Raw genomic sequence first — 19331 nt, 5'->3', positions numbered from 1 at the left:
ATTCATACTCCGATTGATATTATTTAATTGCGACTTGGGCAGTGAGTGAACGACCGCATGGTGATGTCCAGTTCTGGACTGTGACGCAGTAAGTCCAACACCCATACGAATAACACGTGCCCCTCACTTCATGCATACACAATGCAGCGGTGGACGAAGCTCGCGAGTCGGAAAAGGCGGCAAGTGAACAGTTGGTTGGAGATACAAGGGCGAGTTAAACGCTGGCTCGCGCTGGTGCGCTTGACTTGGCCACGCGTGGGTGGCGGCATAACCTCAATACTTCAATCCCTCGACCATGATAACTCTTCCCCCTTCTTGAAACACGGCTGGAAAAGCTTTGATGTCCCAGTGTTGACGGCAAACTACTCTGGTCACACTTCCCCAGTAAAGTTAGCAAAAAACAGACCCACCACTGCCTGACTCCATGTAGAATTACTCAAAGCTTGCGGTATCGTGTTGATTGTGTCAAGTGACACTTAGAGGAACATGTTTAATATTTTTAATCAATTATAGCATTAAAACTTCGTCATTCCACAAAAAATAACGACGTGAAACGTGATATAGAATGCGGAACAATATCGTGTTTAATGACAGAGAAATTTACGTGGAAAACAATCAATTTTGCATTTATTAAAAATGTTTTCGGCATCGCCTTGTAATTTTCAGAGGGTAAGTCACTTTTCAACTTTTATCCGAGTCTCAAATATTATCATTTCACCTAGTTTTATTTTCATATGTAACACGCTTCCACTGTAAGGTTAGCAAGGGCGGATACAGGATTTTTTCTGGGGGGGGGGGAGGGTTCAAAAGGGTCTGACAGGGAAACGGTCTTCTCATATTTGAGATTGAAAACAGCATGCAACAATTACTGCACGAAATATTCTCTTTATTTTAAAATGAAAGTAATTAATATGAAATTAAATTATTGAGACACCGTAATGGACAAAGCAAAACAAACGTAATGATAACGTATTAAAAATCATGCCTTTTTTTAAGCATCTGGGTGGCACGCACCCCCCACCCCTTCCCTGAATGCGCTTATGAAGGTCAGTAAAAAAGGACAAATCACTGCCTACCCAAACTTGCGGTGTCGTGTTGATTGAGTCAGGTGAAACTTCATGGATCATGTTTAATATTTTAAATTAATCATTACCAAAACTTTATCATCCCACAAAAAATAACGATGTGAAACGTGGCATAGAATGTGGAATAATATAGTTTTTAATGACAAATAAATTTGTGTGGAGCCAACAGTTTTTCACTTTTCATTCACCTAAAAGTTTTCGGAATCGTCTTGAAATTTTCAGAGAATTTGGATAAAATCCTTTTCAAAATATACCTACCGTTGTCTCAAATATCATCATTGTTATATTGTTAGATTTAATATTTTTTAAATCGGAGGTACGGCAAATTATGACAGAAGCTCACTCGATTACTCTCAAATTTCAAGATTACACCTGAAATAAAACAATAATTCATTGTTAAAATAGACAAAATGAGATCGGTCCAAAGGAGTGATATGTCTAAATAAGTTATCGTCTAAACGTCAAATATGAAAACCTTACCTCAATATTTTCAATCGGATAAAAATTTTATAACATGAGACAAAAATTGACGCGATGCTGACGAATAATAAATACCGGGAGCACATTAGCAGCTAAGTTCATTTAACCACATGTGAAACCCAAAACAAGACTTCGCTAACTGGCGCAGGTTCTTAGTCTACTCTCTTCCTCCTGAGCAAGCAACGTAGTTTATGCATTACCCTTTTGTATAATTGGAAGTCATTACTGATATATAAATGAGTTGCTTTTCTCACTCGGTTTTTTTGATTCCTACTGAAAGTGACGCTCGAACGTTGAAATTGATAGAGGTTTAATCGTATTATATTATTTACTACAAAGAGGCTCTGTTATAAATGGCCTACTCTTACTGGCGATGACCCTTAGTTGCTCCATTATCGACATCTTACGTTTGATGAATCTAAAACATTATTATTTCTCCGAAATGTTTTTGGTCACGAGGCGTCCACAATAGTCATCCTCGAGGCACGAAAATGTTATCTTCCTGCATGGAGTTCTTGCTGACTAGCGTGACGGCAGAAAAAGCCGCTTTCCAGCTTGAAAACGAAAATAGTAAAATTGGCTGGATTAAAAGCCGAGAAATTAATGAGAGGGAGATTAATTCATCGAACTCCACTCGAACAGAGAGTTTTTTCAGTGGTGAATTCCTCATTTAAAACGCATGCTAAATTCTTGAAATTTTGGGCTTTGTCTTTTAGACTGTTTTCAGACGTAAAATGTATACATTTGAGATCCAGGCAAATATTAATTTACTTTGCAGTATAAATCCTGAGAATTTCAAGATGCTAACGTACATGAGTTCAAAAAGAATAGTTATTCGGGAGGAAGACAATATGCGGCGGTAGAGATGGAGTGATAAGACCTCTTGATAAATTTGGCCAACCCTAATCTCACTAACCACAGACCAGGGGTATCCAAACTGTGGCCCGCGGGCCAAATTCGGTACAACACATAATTTCATCCGGCCCGCCAAACAAATACCTGTGTGTTTCCTTGCAATTCTTCCAATTGGCTCATCTAATCTGGAACCTGATTTTAATGAAATGCTGAAGTCAAAACGAAAGTATCATTCGTCACACTGATTTGGTTGCACAAATATAAGGGCAGGAATCTATTTAGATCAACCTGATTTTTTTCCAACAAGATGTTTCTCAATTTTTCCATCTTTATACTCTTTAATTTTTGATGAAATTAAATTAATGGCACAGATTTGTTTGATTTTTTAAAAATTCCTTCGGCCCGCATAAATGTGGGTAATATAGAATGTAGCCCTTACATTGAAAAGTTTGGAGACCCCTACCATAGCCTCACAGCAGACTTGAAACTTTTATGTAAGGGTCTCAATTCCATCATCTTATGCTTTATCATGAATTGAAGAGAGGGGAGACTGCCAGAATACTTCTTAAATACTCAATGAAAGCCTACCTCTATTGATGGAATACTTTTTTGAAATTCTTACTGAAAGGGCAGTGGCGTAGCCAGGAATTTCGTTCGGGGGGGGGGGGGGGGGGGTCCAAAACCATGGGGGTAAATTTTATAAAAATGGGGCACTAAGTAATTTGTTTTAAACTAATTTTAACAGTTTTCAAAATCGAAAAAACTTCATTTGTTAAAAAAATACTTTGTAAATTCATGATTTTTCAATAGTTTGTATGTGATGGAGATTGTTGTTGCTGGAATGAATTATTGAAACTATCTTTGAGATCGTAGTTTCTTTTTTTATACATTGGTTCCGTATATTGCTATTTATTCATGATTTGGTAATATAGTTGTCATTAAGTAAGTTCCGTCTAAATGTTATCAACGGAAGGTTATGCCATTGGCACCGTAGCAGACGAAAATCACATACCATGGAACGTGAACGTAGGTATGATTCAAAAGCAAATGTAAATGTTATATTAGAGGAACAAGTAAGGAAATTGTTATAAAAATATGGAGCTGGGTGTAATTAAAAGAAGTGTAATGACGAGGAAGTAAAGATTGTGATTGGGTGAGATACATATGTATAAGTTGCGCATTCCAAGTGAGAGAAAATTATAAAATTGCGGAAAACCTCATTATTTACTCGGTGATGAGGTGAAAACAAAATAAAACGTGCAATGCGCACCGGGGAATTCATGAAACCCACTAGTCGTTGGCCGTACCGGCAAATAGGTGTCGGTACGGCTACCGACGATCTCCCGTTTTCTTGTCGGTGCCGCACCGATCGGGTGCATACAGAATCGCACGACGAGTCGGTGTGACGTCCCACCCGACGAATCGGTGCCGCACCGATCGGTTTGGAGATACAGAATACGGCCCCAGGTCGGTCAATAGTGCATCATTTGCTACATTTGATTGAATGGTTAGCAATCCAAGGATTTCTGCCGTTCTGCCCAGTGGCGCAGCGAGGGGGGGGGGGGGTTTGGGGGATAAAACCCCCCCCAGAGCTCAGAGAAATTTTTAAGTTTAACCCATTTTACTTAATTGGATTGATATTACTAATAGCATAGTGTAAGGAATAATATAATATCCCTCAGAAAGCCGTAAAACTCACCATTTTGAACCATTTGCATTATAATTCCGCACTTTACTAATCTCGCACCTACCGCTTATCCTGGTGGGTATACCAAACCCCCACACACCCCGGTATTAGTTGCACCTAAACCTCCCCCAGCCATAATTCCTGGCTGCGCCCCTGCTTAAAAGTTACTGATGAATATCAAAAAGCCACTTGTCTACACATACCAGACCTCACAGAAATTATTACTGAGAGGTTGTGCATACCACCAAAGCACCACAGAAAGTAACAAACTGCTCCCCTGATAATTTTGCCATGACGTCACTGCTTCCTAGAGTAAAAACGCCTTTCTCTCATGTGGGTATTCCATACTCCCCAGACCCAGGTCATGCCCTATCCCAAAGTTGATGCTGAATCGGCCCCTGGTACAGACAGGGATTATGTCAAGCCGAGAATGAAATTTCTCTATATTTATTCTCAAACACTGACTACAATAAAATTGATCATGGATATTAAGTTACTCAATATCCGACAACCATGCTCCAACCTAAGTGTCAATATAAAATTGCTTACTATCCATACAGTCTTTTTCTAGGTACACATGATAAATCTACTTAACACTATCAAAGAAACTTGCTCCTGATGGGAAGATGGGATATTTTAATGGATGGTAATCATAACATTTAATTCTGGGATTCGTACACTGTTTGTACATTGGTATGCTGTTATAGATTGGTGACAGTGTTACCCCAGCAAAACCGTATTTGCTGTTCCTATTGAATTGCAGCCCATTCTAATAGAAAGAATGAACTATTTATTAATCAATAGGTGCAGGAGACTGACTCTGAAGTTTATTTGAACCACTGAGGAAAGGTAAGGTAATGAAGGGTGAAGTGAAACGTTGACTTTGTCTCCGCTTAACAGAAGGCATCATTGGGACCACTAAGGTATAACATTTCCTACTGAGGCATATTAGCCACTTTATGAAGAATTTTTAGTAACAGTGCAGCCGTTAAGTAATCTTCTGGGGTGGAGAGATTTCTCTATCAAATACGTCACATTGTTACATACATATTTAACTGACATATGCCTGCAGTAAGGATGAGATATGATGTTATAAAGAAAGAGTTCTGAAAGAGTTAAATAATAAATATCTTTCAGGAAAGAAAAAAGTATGAAGAGTGGATAATAAAAATGTTAAGTTCATGGAGAGATAAAGGAGTACATAAAAAGGTCAAGCCATGGGTCAGCCATTTTGATACAATATACAAATCTTGTATCTCCTCCTCCAATGGGCTAAACATGACCATTCTCTCTTTCACTAATTCATACATCAAAAAAATAACTTCTTTCACTTTGATCGAGTGAGTTATCCAAGGTATATGCTCCAATCTGCATTGAAACTCATGATTTTTCTATCATATCCACGGAGTGTAAATATATTTGGTATGACAATCTAAGTATTTTGGAGAGAAATTGTTCTTATTGTGGAAATATTTAAGAGGAAGGTGAACATAAAATTTGAGTCCCTTATAAAAATAGGACATATACCATCTCTATCTTTACTTAAATTCCATTATATGTCAAAATATGGCATGGTTATACCCATTGTTAGAGAATATTTCACTCAGCTTTCAATCAAATATTCACTTCCAAAATTGATTTATTATTGATAATCTATTTACACCTTTCTTGGAACCCCAAATTATTATGGAGATATGTTACATTTTTATACAAATATAGTGTCATAAGTATTTGCACATTTCTAAATTTTAAGCACAATCGTTCAAAAACATAGCACCAATTCAAACTTGGTTTACAGCAATGGACAAGAAAAGAAAAAAGTATTGAAACAAAAATGCAACTAAAATTTTACTGCTAGGTGTTTGTGGTACCAAAAAGTCACAGACACACACAAGGCTTTCAAAATTAAATCCCCACATAAAAAACAATGACAAATTACCATTACATATTCCAAATTCCAACTGATTTCCATATTATTTCAGCAGCCGAGTCATTTATTTTATTTTTTTAATATTTTCACTAAGCTGAACTTCAAGAATTCACTTCAATGGAAGCATGAAATTTGTTTAGAGACTCTTTCCAGTCAGATCCAGATAGGAGATTCGCAATTAACTTGATGAAGTTTTAAGCCAATATGTTTGATGTGCGATTAAAATCAATTTTTTTTTTAACTTTTTAATTGGGATCCAAATATTTAGGCAGGTAGCTAAAAAGTTGCTTCCCATGGACCCAGAGGAAATATGTTTCAGTAATATTTATTAGGAAGTCACTTTTTTTCTCATCAAAATTTGCCATGATGAACAAAAATACCTCATCATTTTGTAGCAAAAACATTGAAGTATGAATGAAATTATAACTTCTGTTTTTACATTCAATATTGCAGATTAGACACAACATCATAAGTTTCATAAGCTCTAGGTGCCACATGGGAAGTTTCCAAATTACCATTTTTCATGCTTTTTGACCCTCAAACATGAATGCAAGCTTACAATTGACACTTCCGACTCACAGAGACTTTACTCAACAACAACTTACAAAAACACTTTCATGAAAATGTGAATTAAGTGAACAGCTAAATATCACACTGAAAAAATGTCAATTTATTACATTAATAGGCTTCATGTTCACTTCTTTCATACATATATATTTATATATATGGTATCACATTGTTTGTCCATTCTTATTCATAGCAATAAACATAGTTTCTCACCCATGAAAAGTGAACGTTTGAAGACAAACCTCATGGACATATATGCACAAAGAATATGCATTTCATCAACTAGGTTTTTTGAATTTCCCCAAATCAATACAATTTAAAATAAGCTAGGTTGATTTTTTTTTCAATTGGTCTCGGACATAAAAATTAATAATCATAAGAGAACCTTTTTTCAGCATTTTAAGAACAAGTGACAAAATGTCACATCATCCATATTCTTTTTTTCACCAATGTCTCAAAATTTTTTTTCAAGAGTGTCCATCCAAAAAGCCACATTCCCTAGTGGAATGGTTCACTGACAGTCAGAATGACAATGTGTGGTGACCTTTGCCCCATGCAAAATGGCCTCCATCTCACTCTCACCATCAAGGTACGAACCAGGCACTTTGTAATTCCATAGGCATCCAGCATCATTTTTCAACCTCCAGCAAGTTCCCGTCATCACATCACCCACCTAGACCTGCCATGTCCAACCTAGACTAGCATTTACGGCTACGTCTTGGTAAACAGCTGTTCTTCGTCATCTTCCTGCTCGCTCTGAGTTTCCTCAGCTTCATCCTCTTCAGCCAATGAGATCTTTTCAGTCATTTCTTTACGACTTCGGGTAGGTAATTTTTCATATCCCTGCTTCCAGCAAGAGTTACAGTTGGAATTTACCTGATTAAGAATTAGAAAATTAAATTAATGACAAATAGCCAAATTATATCATGTATATGGCATTATGTACTTCATTTAGGCCACATTTGTAACAGCTACTCTTGCCTTTACTATAGAGTTGAACACTTTAGAAGATAGTCTACAGTTTAAAAACAACTAAAAGTGGTTAAAATCGACTTGGAACAGTCATTAGTAGAGAAAAGGACACATACGTCTTATAACTAGCCACTACCAAGTTTGGCAGTGATGACAGAACTATTGGACGTTCTCCTGGTAGGTAGCCTGAGGTGTAAATGTGGAGTATTTCTCGTATAGTTCTCGGTGATATTAAGTCAAGATATGTCAAGCCGAGATTTTTTTTGAATGAGCTTGAGAATTAATGCATTATTACATATTTTAAAGTTGCAAGGTCCAAAGGGTATACAGGGCATAATTTAGGTATGGACAAAAGCTGTAACAAATAAACCCCCCTCCAAAATGTTTAGGAGATAGTCTTACATGTAAGCACTCCAAATGAACCCTCTACTGAAAATCATTCAATACACAGCCCCCTGAGAAACATTTCTGGCTATGGCCTTCTGGTATGGGCTGACAGAAATCAAATGAATAATCATTAGAAAAAATTACCAGAGGCGGGATTCAAATGTGAATCTTTGACTTTCTGGGACAATGTGCAGAATGCTTCATTACTTGGATCACCAATGCAATTTTCTTCAGGTTCATGAGCCAGTATGAATTTTTTTTCAAGAAATATTAATGCAAGAAACTATGATGCAAGGGTATGAGGTTTGATTTCTGATTCCACAGAATTTTTTCCCATAGAGGCTCATGGAAAAATGTAATTCAAAACCCTAGAAGAGTGATGAAAATCAACAGCCAGACAGAAGGCAATGATATGATATTTTTGTATTCCTACCAAGCTTGGACAATTTTATCTTACCTGTAATATAGCAAAAATTAGGCCAAATAGGACAACAACTGTAGCACAGCCGCAGATCGCTAACGCAGTCACAGTGGCAAAGGGCTCAGCTCGCAACGTAAGGTTCTCCTGTTCCCCTGTAATTGCTCCGGCCTCTCCACTATCAGCTCCTGCTGCTGTTCTTCTCTTTCCCCCAGACGAGTAGTTGAGGCATTCACCTGCAAAGGAGATCAATTGAAGTTAGAAAACCATATACATATGTACTAAGCAGTAGGTGGCATAACTTTTAGCGTTAAAACCTTCAAGCCTAAATGGGTTTTTCACCTGTCTAAAAATATTATTGTTCACTCTAATAAAGTTCAAAGCCTTAATTGAATATTGTGACCTAAATTATTTTATAGCTACCTATAGTTAGCTATTTTAATATTTTTGTAGTGCATCTCGTTTTGGGCAAGTGAACATAAAAATATTAGTTTGATTTAAAAACAGTGGTTTTATTCCTATTAATAATTAAAATTTCTAACACATACATCTATTCAACCAATACGGCTCAGAAATATGTTCTTCATGTGATTGGTTCCAGATTCTTAGGAATCCCTCAAGGATAAACCCTTTAAGCCAGGCTGACAAGTTTGAGACTTTTGCCTCAAGGAGGAAAGAAGGAAGGTTAACATCATGAGGGTCGGGAACCAAGTTTTGACCACTTATTCGCTCAGTCATCTCAGGAGGGGGTTGGAGAGGAAGGAAAATGGAAAAAGAGGCACTGCCGTAATGAGAGTCTGACGACGCTTCCAGGGTAGGGATAGGGACAAAAGGAATGGGATGGAAGAACGTGGGCTACCATTAGCAAAACCATAATTTGATGTACCTACAGAAGGGAAGCATTTTTCTATGACGAAGAAAAATCCCATGGTACTTCCATAGAAGGTATTCTTCATACAGAGTTTGAGGGTTCTAGGTGAACCCTTCGAAGGATACAACGCACCGGGACCGAGAACCAAGCCAGTGGCTTATATGCCCAATCACCCGGGGAAGCTGGAGAGGAAGGAAAAAGGATAGAGGTGCCGCCGCGATGGGAGCCCGCCGACGCCTCTGGGAAGGGATAGGAGCGGAAGGGAGAGGATGAGGGAAAAACACCCCAACGCTATAGAAGCAAAGGAGGTCCTACTATTCTTCATACAATAGGGTGGTTTCCTATTATTTTTTTATTGCCTAAATCGAAAGATTATTACTCCTGGAGTACGTATTTCACGCTTTTAGATTTTTACATGACGACATCTATTTTTCGCGATAAAATGAAAAGTGAATATTTTCAAGCGCGCGAAAACGAGACGCGTAAGTATGAATGCCGGGAAATCTCTCCGTGTAGCATATTTCTGGTTCCCACTGCCGCCCTGTGAGGTGACCTTGAGGCAAGTTGAGCGCTGATACAACACAGACTGCTAGCGGGTAGCTGACTACCCTGCTGGCTGGTAGCGCTTGGCTTAAATAAGGATTATTAATACCTTATCAAATGAAGAAAACTTTCCGACCTTAGCCAGTTTTAATAAGTGATTATTAAGAATATTTCCCTGAGCTCTGCACCTCATGCATGCATTGGTAACCTCAGACGATGTATAACTCCTATCTTCTCGTATAGAAACTAGGTCCCTGTGACGTCATGTGGAGTGGCATCGCATGGGCGCCAATCTGGCCCTTTTCAAATGAGGATAAAAATGGACCATTGCCATTCGTCTAAACCGGTACTTCTAAAACGAAATAATTTGTATATTATGAATACAGTAATGGTGGGTAACAAATCGCAATCAATGCCTTTCGTTTTATTTGATGAAGGAAACTACCCTATTAGACTGGAGTCTACCTAGTACCAAGACATTTTATTCCTCCATGGAGTTTGGGTGACCTCAGAAGGCATGGTGGCTTGTACTGCCAGACATAAAATGTTACAGGACACCATGCTTGTAAATTATTTTTCCTCTGTGGAATGTACACCCTACAGTTGTAATTGGTTAGCAGGTGAGATTTAATGTGTATATGTATCAGAAATATATATTCATTTTCTCTTACCAGTTCCTTCATCACAATGACAGCAGTCTGGAGGATTCACACCAGGAGTACAGCAAGGAACACACTGGTTGTCGATTCTATCGAATCTCAAGGGCAAGGCGCAAGATTTACAAGACACAGGCCCTGGACCAGAGCATGTACGGCAGGATGGGTGGCATGCACGACACGACTTGCGCCGGTTGTCATAAAACTGCCATGCAAAACACTCTATGCAAAGTCCCTTCTCGAGGACCAGGTAAGGAGGGCAGGAACTACAGTTTGAAGGACCTTCTCCTGAAAAATAATAATATCACATATATTAATCTCTATCTCAAGGAAAATTTAAAAAATTGACTGTTTGAGATAGGCATCAGGTAAAAACTTTTTTGTCAATTAGCACTAGAAAATATTAGACCACCTTTTAAAATTTTCCACCCTGCATATGAGTCTGATTTCAGTCTGATGCCATTTAATTTATTTATTCCAGAAAACACACAGCTATCCACAGACCATGCAATAAACATAGGCTTACTCATGCTTAGTGAACATTGACATCTTATAAAAGTGACTAGTCCAGTTATAGACTTCTTTGTTCAACTGTTTTAGGCTCCATAATGAGTAAAAAAATGGGTATTTTAAAAGATTTTACACAGGAGAACTCTCTCTCTCCTAGAGGTATTCCATACTCCTCAGACCCAGCTCGTGACCCCTGCCAAATTTAATGCTGAATCCACCCCTGCATGAAGCCACCACATGGCCTTCCTAACCCTTTCGTGCCGAATGCCACACCTGTGCAGCGAGGATTTTCTTCCATAAACAACGAATGCCACACCTGTGCGGCGTGAATTTTCCTAACCAAAGCAACGAATGCCTGTGCGGCACAGGTCAAAAAAAGTGACCGTGGCGGGCACAATAGACCTACGGACGCGGTCGCCCCTCGTGATCCACCTTAGCGCGAGCCCAGTCCCTCCTTCGGCCGCTCAGGTCGACCCTTTCTTATCCTCTTCACGCGGTCAACTACTGTTATTTGCAGTGTGTTATCCAAAACTATATTTGTTGCTTACTTTTGATATCTATTGCTATAAATGAATTCATCTTTTTTTGCTGACCCCTTGGAAATTTCGAACAAAATTCTAACGATAATATCAACGGAGTTAAAGAACAACTAGTAAATATATTAATCAGTCTATATCAACGTTAGAACTTCGTTTAAAATTTCTGCACGCTCAGAAAAAAAACACAAAATTCATTTTGAATGTAAAAAATCAATGCGAACAACAAATATTTGCATATATTTTGCATTGATATTTTAGCCAGTTGACCGCGGACTCGTCCTAGGAAGGGGCTTTTAATCCTTCTAGGGTCTGGGACAGAGGCCGAGGAAAGGGATCAGCGCCCCACTGAGTTGGGTCCAAAAATGGTTATGGAGGGAACCACTGCCTTAAGTCGACACGAAAAAGCTTCGTGCAGGGGAGTAAAGAAAACTTTCAAGAGACTCGTATTGAGGGAGAATTTCCCTCAACGAAGGTCCGGCGCGAAAGGGTTAAAACCTTCAATGCAGTTACCTTTGCAAGTTCTGCAATAGTGATGACACTTCTGGCACCCAAATTCTCCCTTGTAATACCCTTCTGGGCATTCTGGATGGCACTCCCCTGCAGCTAGCTGCCAACCTTCAGGACAAGCCACACACTGGTCCCTCCTTGGTCCACTGCATGTCATACAGCTCAAATAGCACTTGGCACAAACTCCTCGATCACTGTAGTAGCTGCAATAGAAATTACCGAGCAATCAACACAAATATCCATGCCAAAGGGCAACTTCATTTGTAGGACTTAAAAGCTTCTGCAAATGGCTTCATCCCAGAGCACAATTTTAAAATCAAAATTAACCAGGCAGGCATTCATAATTTACAACTTAAACTGTCAGGATAGCTAAATCTATCATCAATTGATTTCATCCTGAATATATTGAAGCATCATGATGGATACCGAATGATTCTGGCTGACACCCTAAGATGCCTGCCTAGAGAACAGAGATACAAACTATTTGGCTTTCCCAGGTGACAGACTGAAGGCAATTCATTCATTGACTTTAAATTATATGTACCACTGGAATATCCATATAAAACAATAGTGGATGAAACAAAGCATAGGTATGTTCATAGTGGGAGCTGTAGAACCCAAACATGATCTCCAAGGTGTGCAATAGTTACGTTCACTAAAAAAATTACATTTTTTCAGTAAATAACTTGTGATCCTAGCATTGAAATTCATTTAATTTCCTATTTATGGCAAGTTAAATTCCTGTAAAATAATGGGCATAATTGATATACTATGTATTTTTATATTATATTCATTATAACACTTTATTAAAAATCATTCTTGGACTCACTCTTGGCACCCATACCTAAGAATCCAAAACATGCCCATGAACATAGGCAATCATTTAACTAGGGCACTTAACTGTGGATAATATTTGCTATTTTTTTTTAAATTGTGAATTATTTTTTTGGGAAATTTTCTGAAACATTGAAAAGAAGCAGCATCAAAATAGTTTCACGAGACAACATAAGACTCAAGGGCGTACCCATGATCATAACTAGGGGGGTGCAAGCCATGGGATTTATGAGATTATTTCCTTGAAAAAATAGTTTTATTTTAGTTACATATCTTATACTAATATATACCATTTTTCGTGGGTTTAAAGAATATTTGTTGAATACTTTCGTTTCAATTCAGTACTGATTTTTCTTGAAGACTTTTGCGATTTTTGCTTCAAGGGGGGCAGCTGACCCTCTCTGGGTCCGCCCATGATAAGACTGGCAATCCAGGTACACACCATTTATGCAGGGAAACATTACAGACAGATGCAGACATAATGACTCCAAATCCAACAAAATGTGTTGCTCGGCAGCAAAAAAAAAACACCTGAATAAATTTTTCATGTGACACCTACCCATCGGCACAGGTTGATCGGCATTCACCACTCTGCAAGTGAAGCCCTTCGACGCACTGGGTGCAGTTGTGGAGAGAAGAGCAGGAGACGCAAGTATGTGGGCAAGGAGTGCAGGTTCCCCTCTCGGGAAAGACACCCTTCTCGGGGCATGTGGACAGGCACTGCCCCTGGTGTAGGAAGAGGGGCGACGGGCAAGCTAGGCATGAATCTTCTGTCGGCCCCCAACAGCTCTCGCAAGTTGAGTGACATGGCCGGCACCCACCGCCTCCATCATGGTATTCAGCTGTAAATCAAAAACAAATTCAGAAAACCATAAAGGTAACCTATAGAGCCATTCCATTAAAATTCATGCAGGCCTTCATGAAAATTTCAGGGTTACCATCACTATATTTATAAAAAAAATTTATGCTGTAGACCTATATGAATGATATACGAATTGGCTACTTTCAATTAGGTATCTAAGCTCATTTTTCACAAAGCTACAGGCAGTTAAAAAAAACACCAAAATCCCTGGCCTAATTATACCATGATTTTATGCTCAAAATTCCTAATATGCAAACTATAGTGCATAGTACTTGCACACATATTTACATCAGAAAATCACGCATAAGTATTCAAAAAAGCTTTCAGCAGCTTACTATAGAACCTCAATTCCTAGATTAATCTCATTTTCACCCTCAAATACAGTAATGATACTGTAACACCACCTGAAATGGCAGCTCATAGCAATTCTCTCAAAATGAGCATCACCTGCAGTGATCCTATTGGAAGATTCTCATATAATTAAATTAAAGGAATAATAATCCTGAAGCATAATTACATATTGAAACCAAAATTCACACATTTAAAATGACAATTATTGTATTCAATAGCACTTGTTTTGAACTTTACATCAAAATCATTTTAGATGAGGTGAGGCACTTACAAGGTATTTTTATGGAATTTTTTGCTAGAATTCAGAGGGGTGTAAAAAAAGCACTTCCAAAAATTTCATCAAATGCCCTTGCATTTTTAAAATATGCTATGTTGATAAAATTGTGTGATGCCAAACAATTGAGTTACTCACCCGAGTCGCACTGGTTGCTTCCAGGAGGCAAGCACCTTCCTCTCCTGTTATCCAGAATCCATCCATTGGTGCATGAGAGACAAGTGGGTCCATCGCAAGTGGCACAGCCATGGTGACATTCCAAGCACTCTCGCCTCTTCTTGTCGGCGTAGAATCCCTCGGGACAAGTGGTCAGGCAAGTGCCAGAGTGAGCAAAGAGCCCCGGCCGACAGGTCACACACTGTGTTTCACTGGAGCCATTGCAAGTCTCACAGGTGGAATGGCAGGGAGCACAGCTAATTTTGGAAAGAAGAACGATAGAACACTAAAATCCTTCATTTCTATCTATATGGATGTCTATGCTTATTCATTGCTGAAACACAAAAATATAAGTTTAAGCTTCAATGGGCTAGTTCACCAAAATTTCATTGCCAAGTGTGATAAACTTGCAGTGGCCATATGAAAAGAACCACATTTGTTTGACCCATCCATAGCCTACTTTAAGAATAATAAAAAGCGTCAAATTCTCAGAGGAAGGAAACAATTTTTCTACTAATATTCTCGAGGATGGCTGAATAAAAGAATTTATTTTTGGTCACACCAATTTCCCCATCCATCTCCTAAAAATGAGAACACAAGAGCAATTTATGGTCCGAACAAACTACCCCATTGTACTAAAACCAATCATGGTAAAAACAAGGCCAAATTATGAATGAGAATAGGCCACCTAAGTATAAATAACATGTCATTCTTTGTGTTACAAAGGTTTGATAAGTCACTAATTCTGAATCACTTACTTATAATCTCCAGTCTCATAGGTATACATTGGACAGGCAGCGTAGCACTTATTGTTGAACAGGACTAAATGGTGGTCACAGCTGGTACAGTGATCAGGCTTGTCAGTACAGCTGCCACAGTTAGACTCACATGGGATACAAACTCCCTTTTCAGTATCTGGAAGAGAGACAAACAGTGATACTCAAGATTAGCATTTAAATAGGGAATGAATATTCAAAGAAGAGTATTCTCAGATATGTAGAAATTAATAACACTCCCTTTGCAACATCATACACAAATCAGTATTAATGATTAAAATAAACCTTGCACTCACTTTCCCAGGAAAAGATATTTATTTTTTTATTACAAGTACTTTGGTCCAGAGAAGAGCACAGTTATATTTTGGGAGGAAAGGACCAAAATCAAGGTGACGTTTGGTTGCATAATTTTACAAAAGGACTCCCTGAGCTATTTTATATTTGAAATTGATGTCAAAACATAAGGTATTACTGCATGTGAAAACTATGCCCTAGTGAATGATTTACGGAAATAAGGGCCGTATTCTTAGTCGACCCTGTAGGGTCAACCGACCCTGGATACGTCATCAGCCCCTACATAAACCGGTCTCGCCCTACATACGCCAAATCAAGCCCTACATATGGCCGTTTTTGGAACTAAACGGGCCCTACTTGATGTAGGGTATCCGAACCAACCCTACACCCTACAAAAACAAGGCGGACAAATATCGTCTGCTGATCACTTCGATTAAAGAATCTACGTTACAATGGATATTAAGGGAGACGACCTCACACAAGCCGTTTTAAAATGTACAATAAAACAGCGGAAATGTAATAATACTACCACTTTAGAACCACCAAGTTAAATAAATTATAAAATTGACTGAACTAATAAGAACAATATAGCAGTATACATCACCTTGTTTTTACAAATATATAATAATATTTTTCACGTTTGGCACTTGGTATACTTTTGGGAAACTAATACTTCGTTTATGTATAACTATAGAAAACGTATTTTCATGCCACTATTTGCCACATAATAAACTTAACTACGGAAGGTGAAAGCGAATGACGAATGATGATGCAACGTAAGTTCCCACGTCAATGCTCATATTTGCTCCGTACTTATTACTATCTTGTACAGACCGCTTCTGAAGTAATTTAAAGACAATTAGGTTCTACCTTTGGCTCGATATGAGAGTATTTGTAGTGATGATTAAGGTGCCGACATGACCTGGGACACGTGTTGTTTATTTACCTTGAGCCGTTACCCAACAATACGCCCGAAAATTATTGAACGTCTTTTCAGTTTCATAGTTAGTTCCCATTATGCCACCAGAGTGGTAAAATGGCGCTGCGCCATCATCTACGTCATTTCAGACAACTTGACGACGGAATTACCCCCCACCACTTATGTAGGGTTGACTGAGAAACGCATGTAGGGGCCTTTTGTTGCGTAGGGACGGATATGTAGGGTCGACTAAGAATACGGCCCTAAATCACATAATGGTACTTAAAAAATTTCAGGGGGATCTGAGTCCCTCCATTATTTTCGCCCAACCTAGAGTATATAATCTCTTTTTGTAGCTTTCCAAATCACATGCAGTAACTTCATCATTGTTTTAGCTCCACACCAAAATAGATATATGACAAACTTCTGCGAGCGTACCTTCAAGATAACCTTCAGGACATTGCTGCAGGCAAACAGAGAGGTCAGTCACACGGAGGTGAGCAGGGGCACAAACAAGGCAGCTGTCCTGACCAGCACCAGCGCAAGTCTCACAAGAGTCATGGCATGGCCAGCAGAACTGACCTTTGGGAAAGCTCCGAGGTGGACACTTGCTGACACAAGTTCTGTTGAGAAAAATAAGAAATTATTTTATGAATTTGCCATGAAGAGTAAAAATTAGGGTAGCTGATGCTTCAACAGTACGAGAATGAGAATCCTGGATAACTGTTACAATTCCACTAAAACACTTTTATTATATTATCGTCCACATGCTAATATTTTATGAAAAGGATTAAAAGAATCATCTGGCTCTCAATAATCAAATAAATAGTCTTACAATATTAATGTCTGTATTATCCACATCCCCGTAGGTGTAGGTAAGCCACTGAGGCAAATTCAAAGGTTACAGTGAGCGCCTTACGATGTAATTATGAAATTCTGACCTTATTCAAGATTGATATTTGGTATTTTTTGTAAATCTATAATTTACATGCTTGATCAACTAAGATAATATTTTTGGCTGATTAATTCTCAAATACATGTAGAGATTATGTAGGAAGTTTATTTGAAATTCTAAGGAGATTCAGCACAGAGTATGAAAAGTTGACGTTTAACATCCAAGAGCACAAAAGGCAACTAATATTTAGTAGCTAGGCAACTACAACGGGGAGAGAAAATGCAGGTTGCCTGGCATGGATGGGAGAGGGAGGGAGGAATCCTAAGCAATTCTCAACTGAAAGTAAAATGGACAGTAAGGAACATTACTTCCATGAAACTGTTGAGAAACTGTTGGCAAGTGATATAAAAGTGTAGAAACCAGTATTTCAGTACTTGAACTCTTCAAGCAAGTCATGTATGGTTGCGAGATATTGTTGTGTCATGTGTGTTACAGCATTTTGTCCATAAAAAGTTCAAATAACGGAAAAGTCAAAAAGCATAATATTAAAAGTGAAGAAATAGACAAGGAGCACGCTCATTCACCATTGGCAATACTTGAGGTTGCACTTGCAACCATTCCGAAAATGAGGATATAAGCATGGTAAGATCTTTTTGAATTGAAATATTTGCATGAAGCCAAGTAAATGAAAAGAAAAGACTGAAGACAATTAGGAACAACACCGATTTTCCCGTTGTAGTCCTTATCCAATGATTTTAGCAACTACAAAAGTATGGAATTGATATGGAAAATATGACCAGTTTTTTATAGTGCCAAAAAGTTTCAGATAAGGAAATTCAATTCCATATCTATTTATGAGCAGGAACTGTAGTTATAGAGCTCCTCCAGATCTGAACAGACCAATTTCTGATCTGATTTTAATTGGGAAAAGACATGAAATTTTTCATAAGATCAGATCTCACCACAGCTTGACAAAAGTATAAAATCTAATATGCACAGATATGATAAGGATTAACATTTAAAAAATCAGGTTTACTCACCCATCCAGCTTGTAATATTTACAGCTAACACACTGTGCGGGTCCCTTCCCGTAACAGCCTTGAGAATCACATTGAGGATCACAGTCGAACAAAACATGCTTCCCATCCATCACGCTTCCTTCGATTGCACCAATTTCCAAGGAATTCGCCTTTCCCGGTGAGGCCACAACCTCTTCCTTCTCACTTCCTGATACGCTGTACACATTTTGGTAGTTGTGGAAGGTACCAGCGAAGGAGGCTGTAGGTGAGCCACCATAGATGATGCTCGATCCTTGAGAAATGGGTGGCGATGGTGCGGTTGGGTAAGTCACCGAGGCACCAACAGGGCTGTTACCTCGTCCAGCACCTCCCCCTTGCCTAAGGCGGATGGGATCGGTGGCAGTACCATAGAAGATGAGCTGCCATTTTTTCAAAATGCCTGGAATGAAAATTTGGAGAAATATTTATTAGCAAAAACTTCCAAAGGCATTACGACATCAAGGACCAATTCAACATAGCCACTCAAAACACAGCATGAGCATGGGCTGGTCTGGGTGCCTTCAAGGTAAAGCACAAGTTTGACAACCATGAAACCATTGTTTAAAATCCTGCAAAGCTTTGCTTTTTGCAAATGAGGGAATACAGTATTGATAATAATCAGCTCTATTGGTGGAAGCCCAAGCAGAAAATCAAAAGAGAAAATCCATGAACTAATTTCACCTTTATAATTTTAAATTTGTTTTTTATCATGAGTCCTTAATATAAATAAATTTACATGTACACGTACGTAAGCTTTACAAAAATCGTCATACATTCAACTGATTTTCATTCCAAACTGCTGATATACTAGAGTTTTATGTCAGTCAATGGTGAATATAAAAGCAAATATGTCATCTATTAATCAATTCTTACAAGTAGAAAATCAGATGGGCAATAAAATCCAC

General features: G+C 38.4%; 1 protein-coding gene across 1 annotated transcript in view; it reads right to left on the bottom strand.

Moving 5' to 3' along the window:
• Window positions 1-5728: 5728 nt before the first annotated feature.
• Window positions 5729-19331, bottom strand: part of LOC124166899 (furin-like protease 2) — a 673945-nt gene continuing 660342 nt past the window's right edge. Inside the window, exons 10-18 of the mRNA XM_046544607.1 lie at window positions 18409-18826; window positions 16912-17096; window positions 15243-15399; window positions 14467-14741; window positions 13401-13683; window positions 12011-12210; window positions 10467-10739; window positions 8421-8617; window positions 5729-7480 (exon numbers count right to left, since the gene is read on the bottom strand). Of these exons, the coding sequence (XP_046400563.1) occupies window positions 7316-7480; window positions 8421-8617; window positions 10467-10739; window positions 12011-12210; window positions 13401-13683; window positions 14467-14741; window positions 15243-15399; window positions 16912-17096; window positions 18409-18826 (2153 nt within the window). The 3' untranslated portion in view covers window positions 5729-7315. The remainder of the gene's footprint in view (window positions 7481-8420; window positions 8618-10466; window positions 10740-12010; window positions 12211-13400; window positions 13684-14466; window positions 14742-15242; window positions 15400-16911; window positions 17097-18408; window positions 18827-19331) is intronic.

Source organism: Ischnura elegans, chromosome 10, assembly GCF_921293095.1.
Source record: "Ischnura elegans chromosome 10, ioIscEleg1.1, whole genome shotgun sequence".
In the NCBI taxonomy this organism is placed as follows: domain Eukaryota; kingdom Metazoa; phylum Arthropoda; class Insecta; order Odonata; family Coenagrionidae; genus Ischnura; species Ischnura elegans.
This window is presented reverse-complemented; position numbering and strand designations above follow the sequence as displayed.